The following is a 12,354-nucleotide window of genomic DNA, read 5'->3' on the forward strand; positions in this document are numbered from 1 at the left end:
ACCCTTGGGTGAGCCTTCAAGTCACGAACTGACTTGAACATGTGGTAAGTTATGTAATCATTCCTTAGACTATATATCCATCTGGCATCAATCTGTTGAACACCACACAATGTTCTTTCAGTAAATAGCAGGCTTTATAGCTATAGGAATACTTTATTGAAAAGCACAGAAGATTTTATAAAAGAACCTGGGCAGCAAATCATAAAGGGACAGATATAAAATATGAGTAACAATGATTGAAACAATCATTTAGCATACAGAAATATAATATATACAATATATATATACACATACAGTAACGGTTTATCAATCTCAAAAGCAAGTAATGTTTATATTTACAAATAATATTGGTTAAAGAATCTGTTGAACATATCAGAGTACAAAAGAAGTAAAATATCAAAAATATTACAACATTCAAGAGAAGTGCGCAAAAACTATACAATAGTTCTGCTGAGCTACTAGTGCTTTAAAGCTTTACGACTACAAAGTTATTGCATAGTATTACTATGATAATGCAGTACCATATTACAAAGGAGAGAAGAGGTTGTCTTCAGTCTTGATGAAAGTCTTTTTGATGCGAGGAACGAGGAAGACGCTGCCGTCAGTGGACTGCTGAAGGGAGTAGTCGGAGGGAGAGTAAGAGTTCCCCTTCTCATCTCTCAACATGCTGAAGACCTCCAGGTACAAGCTGTTGAGTTGCTGCTTCATCTCCTTCAGGTTTGTGATGTTCTGGCTCTTCTCGCTCAGCAGACGCTCCTTCTCGTCCTTCAGTGAGTCCAGGTTGCTCTCCAGACCCACTATGTTCTCCATCTTGCGTTTGCGGCAGTTCTGGGCAGCTACCTTGTTTTTGCCGCGGCGGCGTATGTCTCGGACCAGGGCCAGCTGGGCCTCATTTAGTTCATGCTTTGACATCAGCTCGTTGAAGTCATCAACAGGCAGATTGATAATCATGTCAACCGTGAAAGGGATTTTGAGGGCCTTGGCCCTCTGCTCGTCTCTAGAGAGACGTATTTCCGAGCGTTTCTTCTGCTTGTCTTTGGTGAAGGGGGCGCTGTTTTGGCCGCTCTCCTCTGCCGGGTCTGTCCTGTGTTGTTTGGGATTCTTCTCCTGCTGTAGAGTTTGCCCTAGCGGTGCTGACACAGAGATTGCCATCTGATGATCATCAGGTTGGAAATTGAGTGAGAACATCTCTGAGTAGTCAGATTCTGCGCTTCCAGGATTGTCATCCATCTCTTCCATGTCTGAATCGCTGTAACCATAGGAGTCATTTCCATACAGAGACTTCCCAGGTGAACAAGCATTCGGGCTGGTGTTTGAAGAGATTCCTGAATCCGAGTCTGGCATTTCTACCGTCAGATTTTGTTTACCTCTATCAAATGCATCTCCTGGTGAGTGACTGTAAAAGTCCAATGGTGTGAAGAGAGGTTTGTTTGGGATATCACACACTGCATTACTTTCATTTTCTTTGAGGCCATGTTGACCACTGCTCTCTTCCAGAATGACATCTGGGTAGTATATCTCACAGAAACTTTCTGCAGTTAAATTAGCATTTGCCTGAGGAGATTTTGCACGTATCTGGTGGAGGTCTGCTGGGGCCATACTGTGAACAGAGCCATCAAATGTATTCATAAACTCTGCAGGGCAGACATTTAAACTGTTGGTTTTCCCGTCTGTGAGATCGGTCATGGGGTAAAAACTGTAGTTTGGATTCTGCACTTCAGGGCTGTTTGGAAGTGGATAAGTTGTGGTCTCAAGTGTGTCCTCCATCTGCATGTTCAGGCATTGCTGAAATAAAAGATAAAGAACCATTAAAACAAAAACATTCAATTTATTACACTTGAGTGCCAAAATATGCTTTGTTGACAATGCAAATATCTTTTCCTTATGTTGTTGTTGTTGGTGGTGCATGTATAATATGTATTCATATTCACCTTTAGTTATTCCCAACACATAATCTGTGGCCTATTGTGATGACTGACATAAAAGCATACTTAATTTGTTATCTTCCAAAATAAAACTTTTTCAATCTTGGGGCTTTAAGTTGACTAGTATTTCACTGACCAATGCTAGTAGCCAGTTGGTAAAATGTAACGAAATCAGCAATACCAATCAGCTTGCTGTTGCTGTGAAGCTATGCAAGTACATTATCTTCCCAAAGCAGCTTACAAGAACAGAAACAACCACACAACCCTTTTCCTACAATGTGAAGTCTTATCAGCAGCTTGCCAGATAACCTAATGCAATGCTATGTAAGCTTCATGGTTGGGATTCGACGTTAGTTTAGTCGAGAATGAGAGGTCAAGACAACAAACGACACACTGCTCCACCCATCAGCTAATGCAAATATGAGCTGCCTCTAAACAAAACCGATAAGGTAACTACTGAAAAATTGCAGGCACAGTTCTATATGTTTCTGCCAGAAAGCAAATGTTTTAAGATTAGCGCAACCTGTCCAAACAGGATTTCTTCTTTCTTCCTTAATGAATAGTGGTTATTAATGATAGAAACTACAACACATCTCGAACACCCAACTCCCTAATTCTTTAGAAGTTCTTAACAATGAAACCTAATAAAAGAGGAATGAGTCGGGTGCACCTGTGTGACATGTATGAGACCCCATTCTCACAAAGCAACAAAAAGGTGTTTGTGCTCTAATGCTGGGCTCCTGCCCGTTGATGCATTCTTTGGGTATTTGTTCCACAACAAAAAACACCATGCCATTGAGGTGGTAGAGTCAGTGTATTATACCTGCAGCTCAGGGAGGGACAAAAGCTCCATCCAGGCCTGCTCCAAATCTGGGGTTATCCTCTGTGGTGTTGGTAGTGGGGAAAGGATGGCCGGGGGCAGAACCGGCTGCTCTGGGGACATCATGGGGGCTGAGACAGCAGTTGTGTCCAGGCAAACTGGGGTGTTCTGTAGAAGAAAGAAAAATATGTTTTAAAAAAAAAAACGTTTTAAAGGCTGATGTCCCATGTGGGGTAATTATCCAATGTTCATACCTCAGTTTCCTCTACAGGAAATGTCTCTGCCAGGAGCTGCAAACATTCATCGAACGACATGGCATCACCGCTCTGTTCTGTGAAGCTGACATTCTGCAAGAGAAGTTATAAAACATGTTCAGCTTTAACACATAGCATCCTTTGTAGCACATCATCTTTTAAAAATAGTACATGGCTTATAGAACTTATTTCTCTGTTGAGTAGTTTCGTGAGCAGAATAAACCGATGCAAAGCTACAGACCCACCTGTGTTTCTGTAATTACGCAGGATGAGTGGTAACTTAGCTACGGCGTAGCCACAGCCTATCAAATGATGTGGGAGTGGTCCAGCTCTGACATGAGTAATGATGGCAATGTGCGTGTACCTGTGTAGCCTCTAGAGGTGTGACAGCCGACTGCAGCGGGGTGCTGGGTGGCGGGCAGGGTATGTACTCTCCCGTTTCCTCGTCAAGCTGTAGCTGTGCCAGCAGGGCCTTCTGCTGCTCCTGCACCAGATGCTCCCTCTTCTCTTCTTCCAGCTCCCGTTGCCTCCGCAGCTCATGTTCTTTCTGACGATGATTGTAGTCAAACACCTCACGCCTGGCTCCGAGATCAATGTCCTGCTTCCACAGTATGTCGATCAGCTCCATGTCCTAGAAAGAGAGGCGCAGATCATTTTAGAGAGTTGTGAGCCATGCTGTCCTGCAGTGTGAGTGTGAGCAGCATTGGAGCAAGGCAGAGAGTGCACTGCTGTGAAGCGTGGCTGCTGCACCCGCCACACCCTGTCCCTCAGTATCTGTGCACTGACAGCAACACTGGCACTAATGTCAAGGGGGAGAAGCCGCATGAATAATACATGCACTTCTCCGTTTCCCCTGCTGCCACCATACGCCAGCAGAAGACACCTATCCTAACTTGATACTCTTTTCAAAGCAATCATTAACCATCTCATTACATTGAGGTGTGAAATCATTTGTCCCGTTCAAACTCACAAATAGGGCACACAGGAAGTCAAGCTCTTTGCACAAGTTAATTCATGCTACAGTATAGTTCTCAAATGAGTTAAACCAAAACAAATGTTTATTTTACAGCATTTACGAACTCCCGAATTTAAAGGTAAGTATATTTTTGGTTAAAAGAAGACAGAGGTGCTTGTAAAAGTATTACTTATTCAAATGACAACCAAATATGTCTTAAAGGGTGGATAATTTAACTAAATTAAAAAGGGAATATAAGGCTATAGATGTGTTGCCAGGTGAAATTACAGAACTTGTTTCCTTTTTTTCCTTCCTATTATATGTCAAGTTAATAACTAAACCATTGAGAACTGACCCTAAACATACTCACATACTGCACATATTTAACACATGTTTTGTTCTACATTTAGCATACAAACATTATTTTATTACTTCTTAATACACAGAAGGTTAGAAACAGGGTCCTAACAACTATGAGGATATTTAAATGTGGTTTCCTGTAGATATCCACCCACAGGCTGAATGTTATTTGCTCTTTTAAACAAGAATGCTGAAAGATAAACTGTGCTTCTCTCTTTTACACAGAAATTATTTACAGAAGGAAACCATTTCACAAAGCCCAGGGATGTTGCATAAACCCAAGACACTGGTTCACAGGAACATGTCTGAGCATGTGACTTGTTTGTTCCTCAGATTTGTGTATACACAGAATTATGGGCAAGGCTTCATAATGCCTGAAGTTGGTCATATGGCCAGATCAGATACAGCCTGGAGGGAAGCCAAGAGGGATCTGAACTACTAAAAGGGGAATACAGCACAAAGCAGAAATCACAACAAAGAGGATGTGAAACAAAAAGTTTTCTTTGATTTTAGGCAAATTTGGTGTGGTTAATTATAATAAACTCATAATAATAGAAAACTAGCATCTATCCATCTTCTATATATATATATATATATATATATATATATATATATCTATATCCCAAAACATTGTTTACAGCAATTTTTTGTCAACAGCGGTGGAACTGCAAAATAAGAACCCACTAACCCTGCTTGACTCAATGTTGCATCAGAGGCACGACCACTAAAGGATTACACTTCACTTAGTCTGCCTACTATAAACCATACGCACAGGGTAAGAGGTGAGCACACAACCAGACATTATGGCTTCAGCAGGAATGGGGAAGTAGCCTCATATGTCAAAGTGGGAAGTCTGGTCATCTGTGTTTTCGAACAACAAAAGCACCTTGTCCGTTTTTATAACATCTTAAAGTCATGTGACAAGTCTTACAAGTACCTCAAAGAACCATCCCATTTCTAAAGAAGGCTTGTCAACTATGCAGTGAAAGTTCAATGTGCCCTTTCACTGTCATTCATTAATAATGCTGTTGCATAATGCCAATTATCAAACCCCATTTGAAAAATCCTTGACACAATTTCTTATTTCTGCAAGATACATTTTCTAAATATGAAAAATAAGCGGGTAAGATCAGGTTATCGGTGATATCAGTAACAAGGCTGTCACAAGACCTGAATTGGCACCAGAACAAGGAAACTGGCTCATAAATTGACTTACATTTCCAAGATTTCTCTGCCACACAATGGAAGCTGTACAAGATGTCTTTTGTTGAAATGAGTAACATAATATGCGGGGGGGGGGGGGAACACCCATATACTAGAAAACACAGTAATGCCAAAACAATATTGAATGGTTCCTTAGGCTATCAGACTGGGTGATAGAGGAGTGATACTAAATGTGTGTGTTTCCAGTATGGGTTGTTCATTTACTGCTCTTCACCTAAAAACAGGGGCCTCAAAGGGGACATGACTCCAGTAGTTTATTACAACTCCTTTCATCATACACAGTGATCGACAGCCACCCTTGACCGAGGAGGATGAAGCACAGCAGCCCATGTTCCAAAAACAGACCTTTAGGACCCCATTAGTCAACCACATACTGCCACTGACCCTTACACATCCAAACACTAAAGACGATATCACATGAGATTATCCCAAATGCAAAATCTCTTTCAATGTGTATGAATAACAACAAGTCTAGACTGAGAGTTATGTGGTTCTTTTACATCGGAAATACAATGAAAAACAAAAGGAAAAGGCAGAAGAAACGGTAAGAAAGTATTCACAATATACACGTTTGTCTATCAGATATGGGATATCACATGCTTGGAGGAAGAAGGGGGAGGGACTGTTACGAGAATTAGGGCTCATGAGACTTCTTGTTTACCAAACTTGTCAAAAATGTAAGAAATAATCTTTTTTAATTCTCCAAACTCTCTAATAAAAACACCCTGTTTTAGATTAATAGGTATTATGTCATGTCGAGGCATAACGTCACAAGTGAATGACTTGCATAAACGCAGAAAAGAGGGCAAGGTTAATATCCTATAACTAAACACAATCAGGTTCACGGGGAACTTTGTAAGCTCCTTCTCACAATTAAAGAAACTGCTGTTAATTATTACCTTATATCTACGCCAAAACGAGGTTGTCACTGCGTATTGGTCATATATACAAAGCGAACATTAAAAAGTTAACCCATATCTCCCTATCAGATCGGTTCGGCATAGAAGGAAGTTCACAGTCAGTGTCTCGTGATAATTTTTAAGAAGTTCTGTATTTACCTGTTGAGTGGAATGTATCACCTCCATTTCCAGCATAGTGGAGATCTGTCTGCTCATGAACGGACCCTATATTATTGTTAAATGTGTGTGTTATTCCTTGAAATGGCAGATTAAAATGGCGAGCGGTCCGAAGCCGATAGAGTACGTCGCAGCAGCTGAGCTAAGGGAAACATTGCTTCCTTTAAATCTATTGAACATTACGGAGGTGCTGGCCCTGCCCACCGAGCCGCGGCGCCGGGATCGTCCCCCTCACATCGGCCTATGAGGCGGTACTAGCTGAGTGTGCATGCGTGTAGTGCCCGCTTGGCTGAGCAGACAGGCCTACTGAATTCACTGGTTACCAAAAAGAAAAAAACACGACTCAATATAATGGTTTTCATGTTAAAGTTTCTACTACCCTTAAATTTGTCCGTGGAAATACATTTGACACAAACAAACTAGCACTTGTTTTCACTCTGTCTAATAAAAACATTAAGATAGGCTTGAATATTGTATGAACATATTTTTTATATTTCCAGCTGAAGTAAACACGATTATATGCACTTATAGAACAAACAAAAGTTGTGTTGTTTCTATTTTAAATCCGCAATCAGAACTGTTTGGACTGGTGCATAGCGCCCCCTGCTGGTTATTTGGCCTGATGTGGAGCTGGAGGCCCTGGGGCCCTAATGTCCCCGTGGAAACACTGAACACATCCACTGACATCAAGAATTCTGTCAAAAAATCTGTGATGAGACAAATGCAGGCTAGATGCAAGTTAGAGTCCATCATTCAAAATTGAACTTTCGCAAACATGTCAGTAAAAATGATTGTACGTTTAGATCATTTTTATTGTTACACTGACATGTGAGTAGGCATCCTTTAGTGATATAGCTAATCGAGGTGGAGTAATTTAACTGCTACCTGAGTCTTTGATAGTTTAATCAATAACAATGTATCACTTGTTATTTATTTCATTATATGTTATACATGTATTATGTTATTGTTGTCCATAATAACTGGACTTGTTAAACAGTGGAATAAAAAGTAAAATATTTCCTTTGGAATTTTAGTTGGGCACAGAAGTACAAAGTAACAATTGGAAATTCTCATGAAAAGTGCGAAATACTTTACAACTACAAACAGGTTCCCGATGGGTTAACTCAATAAATGTGATTACTGTCCAGCAGTGGGTCTGGAACATCTTTATTTGAATTGCCTTATATTGAAAACTGATGATCACTAACTGTTATAATGTTATTCATTAAAGAAGCGTTGTACACAAGAAAGAAAAGTGTTTGTATACTTCCCACTGAACAGGGTGCATAACAGCGGTTGAAGGTAACTATTTGCATGGACATTTTATTGTTTGCTCAAGGCCTATACTGCACTACATGTTTAAGTACCTGAAAGCACTTTCATAATTTGTGCTACTTTATTCTACCTGCCCTTACTATACTTAAGATTTCAAATACAAATCATATGTCAACGTTGTACAACAACTTGAATTGTTATATATCAAACTAACAAACAGGAGCCTAGATATAGTATGCTAACTGATGCAAACTCTATAATGACCAGTTAAACAACCTGCATCTTTTAAATGCTTTATCTTTTTTAATGGGATCATTCTGATGCATACGGTTTTGATTGCAGGGCTTACTTGTGATAGAGCATTATTAGACTGTTATGAAAGTGCAAGGTCTGAAAAGTTATTTAGCTACTAGTGCTATAGGTTAAGCAACCAAACACTAAACACAGTTGCTAAAATTGGCTTTACATTGTTGATGTTCAACACTAAAGTTATACTTAAACATAAATGATGTAATATGGACTAGAATGAGTAGCCTAAACGTTTGAGGCTTTAAGTATGAACATACTTTTTTTTTACTAAAGTCACATTTTAAATGCAGGACTCTAACTTTTAAAGTATTTGTTACATTATTATTTATTTATTTTTACCTTATATGCCTATGAAGTAGATACTGGTGGACATACATTCAATAATCAAATCTTGATATGCTCTCAACTGCTAATGTTTTAAATAAATCATTACTACTTTTCAAACAAGTTGTTGAGGCTTATATAAGTCAATAACATTTTAACCATTGTGACACCTCAGCGTCACTAAGAAGTCGTATCTGGATGTAATGAAGTGTCTTTTAAAACATGTCAAGGTAATGAGACAGACTTAGCCCTGGCTATAGCACTTATCTGTGAAGAACCTCCTCACACTAAAGTGCAGCTCACTGTGCTACTGCGTGAAATTACCCTAAAAAAGCTCCCCCCCCCCACACCCCCCCATGCGCGTTCATGAACACGCGTTCACGTTTGGCAGCTCCACGTCGACATTCTTCCAGCTGCATATAGTGAACTGCACAGGACTGGGGGAAGAAAAGGTAAAAGCGTCTGTAGCCACATTACGATTAGAGCGCTGCAAGTCCGCAGACGGACACCGACCGCAGTGAAATCAGCCGTCTGCACTGTGAATCCAGAAATGGCCTGCATTATCCTGAGATCGCATTCTGCTTTTGCATTTTACCATCAAGACTACTTGCCCTCGTGTTGGATTGCAGCTGGTCCCTTGCGATCACCTATATCAGGTACAGTATGACTTGCAGGACTTCATCACATTACTTATTCCGTAAATCATTGTAAAGACAATGATTGAGGCGTGACACTGTGTGATTTGGTGCATTATTTTGCACTTCAAAAGTTGCTGTCACTTTATTGCTGTTGAAGTGGCAAGTGCCCTAAGTCCCTTGAAACTGACCGAACTTAATACTTAAAGAGCTCAGCCGGCTATCTGCATTTTCCACATTGCTATATCATATATATCTACATTGTTAGGTGAATACCTTATTTACCTAGGCCCTTTTGAATTCTGAAAGTTTTTAAAGATCAACAGGTAGAATCAATGACACATCAGCACAGGAGCGAAATTATTCTAATGGGGTTAGAGGAATTACCATAACTGCAAACTTCAAACATGTCAGCTAATATAGAGACTGCTTTGTGTGTGACCTTTGCAACCTAGCAGATGGTCAAGCTTAAAGGTAAAGAAATGCATTTAAGGGTCATTTTTGGTTGGATGTTACAAACTATTGAACATAACCTATTATATTTAGCCATTTAAAATGTCTAAGGACACCTAACAATGTGTAAAAAGACTCCATCTGGCCTGCTTTACCTGTTACTCTAGGGAGGACCCACCACACAGCAAGCCTTTCTGTAGGCCCAGTCCTTAAAGCAGTCAAGTCTTAACTGCTTATTGTTCTCTAGTCTTTTACAAACCACACCAGCTATTTTTTTCCCCCTGAGTTATTTGTTTCAAAATTCAGTACAGTGAAAAAGGTGATGATCAAAGTGGATGTCCTGTTTTCATGCTTTTTGTCCCTATAACTACAGGTTAAGGGAGCACCCAGTCATGAGGCTCTGCACAAGGACAAACCTATGAGGTGGCACTGTGGCTTTCCAAATAAAGTTCTGTGATACACTTAGACTCTAATTGCCTGCAGTCAGTGCATTACAGAACTTTGTTTTGGGAGTTAATACTTTATCCTGTGGGAAATAAACCTTCAAACATCTGGACCATTGAGTTTACAGCATGGTGCAACATTTCTGTTGACAAATAATTGTTTTCTTTAATAAAGTTTAATTTGGTTTCATCAATTTTTTCACAGCCTCTGTCTTTTTTTGAAAGTTTAAACCAAGGTTAATGTGTATTCTAAAGTAGCAATACTGTTTTAGGATGTTTGTGTACTCTTACTTAGTGTTAAATGATTAGTTAAGCACTGCTGTTTGCCATATGGAAACAGTGGTCAGGTGAGTAAGTGGAGGTAAACAGTGAACTCCTATAATATTACTTTTTTAAACCACGTCACATATAACACATGAGGACTTCTGAACCTGGATGATGCTGTTTTAAAAGTTTAAAATTAAAATAATTAAAATAATGATTTTCTTAAAATAGCATTAGTTCAATTTAACATAGTGTTTAATATATTTTTCGCACAACTTTATGATTTAAAGTAGTAATACTATAAGGACTTAATTCATTTATGTGTCTCCATAACAACTATGTAATGCGACTGTTAATTCCAGTCAATGGAGCATATGCAACCAGTCGTATACTGCAAGGCATGCTGGGAAATAAGTAAAATGATGCGTTCAGGTGGAGAGTTAAAAAAAACGTAACTTGTGTCACTATGTTTATGTTTGGCTTTCACAATTAATCGGGGAAAGGGATTAAAAACATACATTACAACACATTACCAAATAGGATACGATCCATTATCGTAATTGGTCATCAAATTGCATATTCACAGTGTTTACTATGTTAACCTTTATTCCAAAACAAAAACACATACACTTTACCATCATGTATTAAAAGAAAAGGAAAGACAAACTCCTATTTGGCATTTCTAATGCTAAACAGTTTTTTCTTTTGGTACGATTATTTGATCAATTAAATAGTAAGAGATAGTTTTTCTGAAAAATTATCTAATTGATTTACTGTTTCATCTCAAGTCTGAACCAATTCAACCAGTGGTGGAAAGTAACTGCACTTTTACTGAAATAGGCTACTGTATTAAAGTACACTTTTATTGCACTTATAATTTACACCAGTATTTATAATTTGTGATAATTTATAATGTATTTACTCTACTGCAAACCAAAGGCATTCGTCTTTAGTCCACCAAATGTTATTGAAGCTTAAGATACGTTGACGATTCAGATTATTAGGCTAAATCTAAATATAATCAAATAATAAATTATGATATATTATTATAGAATAATCTAGCCAGCAGAATGTATACAATATTTGAAATGAATTCAATCTTTACCAGCTGTAGCATTAAAGTGATGCACACATTAAAGCATCATTTACTACTGTATAATCCAACATCATTATAAATTAATGGGACAGGAGCTTTTACTCTTGATACTTTAAGTAGATTTATTGCTCATACTTTTGTACTTTTACCCAGGTTACATTTGAATGGAAGACTCTTATTTTTATTCCGTCATATTTTTAAGCTATTTTTACTTGAATAAAAGATCCAAGTATGTCTTCTACCAATGCTAATTATTAACATAAAGTTACCTTCAAAAAAGGGTTTATTATATAGCATTATCTTACAATTATGTTTTGTTGTCCCATATATATATATATATATATATATATACTCTCTTAGATTGGTATAAAGTAACTAAGTAGATTCACTCAAGTACTGTACTTAAGTACTATTTTGAGTGTTTCAATGTTCTTCTACTCCACTACAATTCAGAGGTAAATTGTGTACTTTTACTCCACCACATTTATTAAGTACCTTTAGTCACTTTGCACATTTGGATTAATAATGTGAGATATGATCATCCCTTGAATAAGACTTTAGTTACACCTGGAGTAATATTCACGAGCTACCCTGCAGTATACAAAGTCATTAAATCTCGCTGCACCTTTACCTGCCTTGATTACCCTTTAATGCATTAATCATTTAAATCAAAACATATGATAAATATATTATTCTGAAATTGGCCAATCTGTATAGTACACTTTTGGCACTTTAAGTATATTTTGATGCTTATACTTTTGTACTTTACTTGTGACAGAGTATTCCTACACTGTGGTACTTCTACTTCTACTAAGTAAAAAGATCAGAGTACTTATTCCACCACTGCTCTCACAGAAGGCTAAACGTGGCAAGACAAAATTCCCATTTCTCAGTTGCCATGCATTTACTCGTGTCATTCATGTGGACTGACTGTAATATTT

At 38.4% G+C, this 12,354-nt stretch overlaps 1 protein-coding gene and 1 long non-coding RNA gene across 2 annotated transcripts; one reads left to right on the top strand and one right to left on the bottom strand.

Moving 5' to 3' along the window:
- Nucleotides 1-133: 133 nt before the first annotated feature.
- nfe2l2a (nfe2 like bZIP transcription factor 2a) lies at nucleotides 134-6,820 on the bottom strand. Its single transcript, XM_063887225.1, has 5 exons — nucleotides 6,597-6,820; nucleotides 3,364-3,630; nucleotides 3,000-3,092; nucleotides 2,749-2,913; nucleotides 134-1,785 (listed from the first exon to the last, which is right to left on the bottom strand). Exons 1-5 carry the CDS (start codon nucleotides 6,651-6,653, stop codon nucleotides 526-528), a joined length of 1,842 nt encoding a protein of 613 aa, XP_063743295.1. The 5' UTR covers nucleotides 6,654-6,820; the 3' UTR covers nucleotides 134-525.
- A 2,122-nt stretch (nucleotides 6,821-8,942) lies between these two features.
- On the top strand, nucleotides 8,943-10,255 carry LOC134867658 (uncharacterized). Its single transcript, XR_010166163.1, has 2 exons — nucleotides 8,943-9,178; nucleotides 9,984-10,255. It is a non-coding gene; the product is annotated as an uncharacterized LOC134867658 (long non-coding RNA).
- The last annotated feature ends 2,099 nt before the right edge of the window (nucleotides 10,256-12,354 follow it).

This window comes from Eleginops maclovinus, chromosome 7 (assembly GCF_036324505.1).
Source record: "Eleginops maclovinus isolate JMC-PN-2008 ecotype Puerto Natales chromosome 7, JC_Emac_rtc_rv5, whole genome shotgun sequence".
Taxonomy (NCBI): Eukaryota; Metazoa; Chordata; class Actinopteri; order Perciformes; family Eleginopidae; genus Eleginops; species Eleginops maclovinus.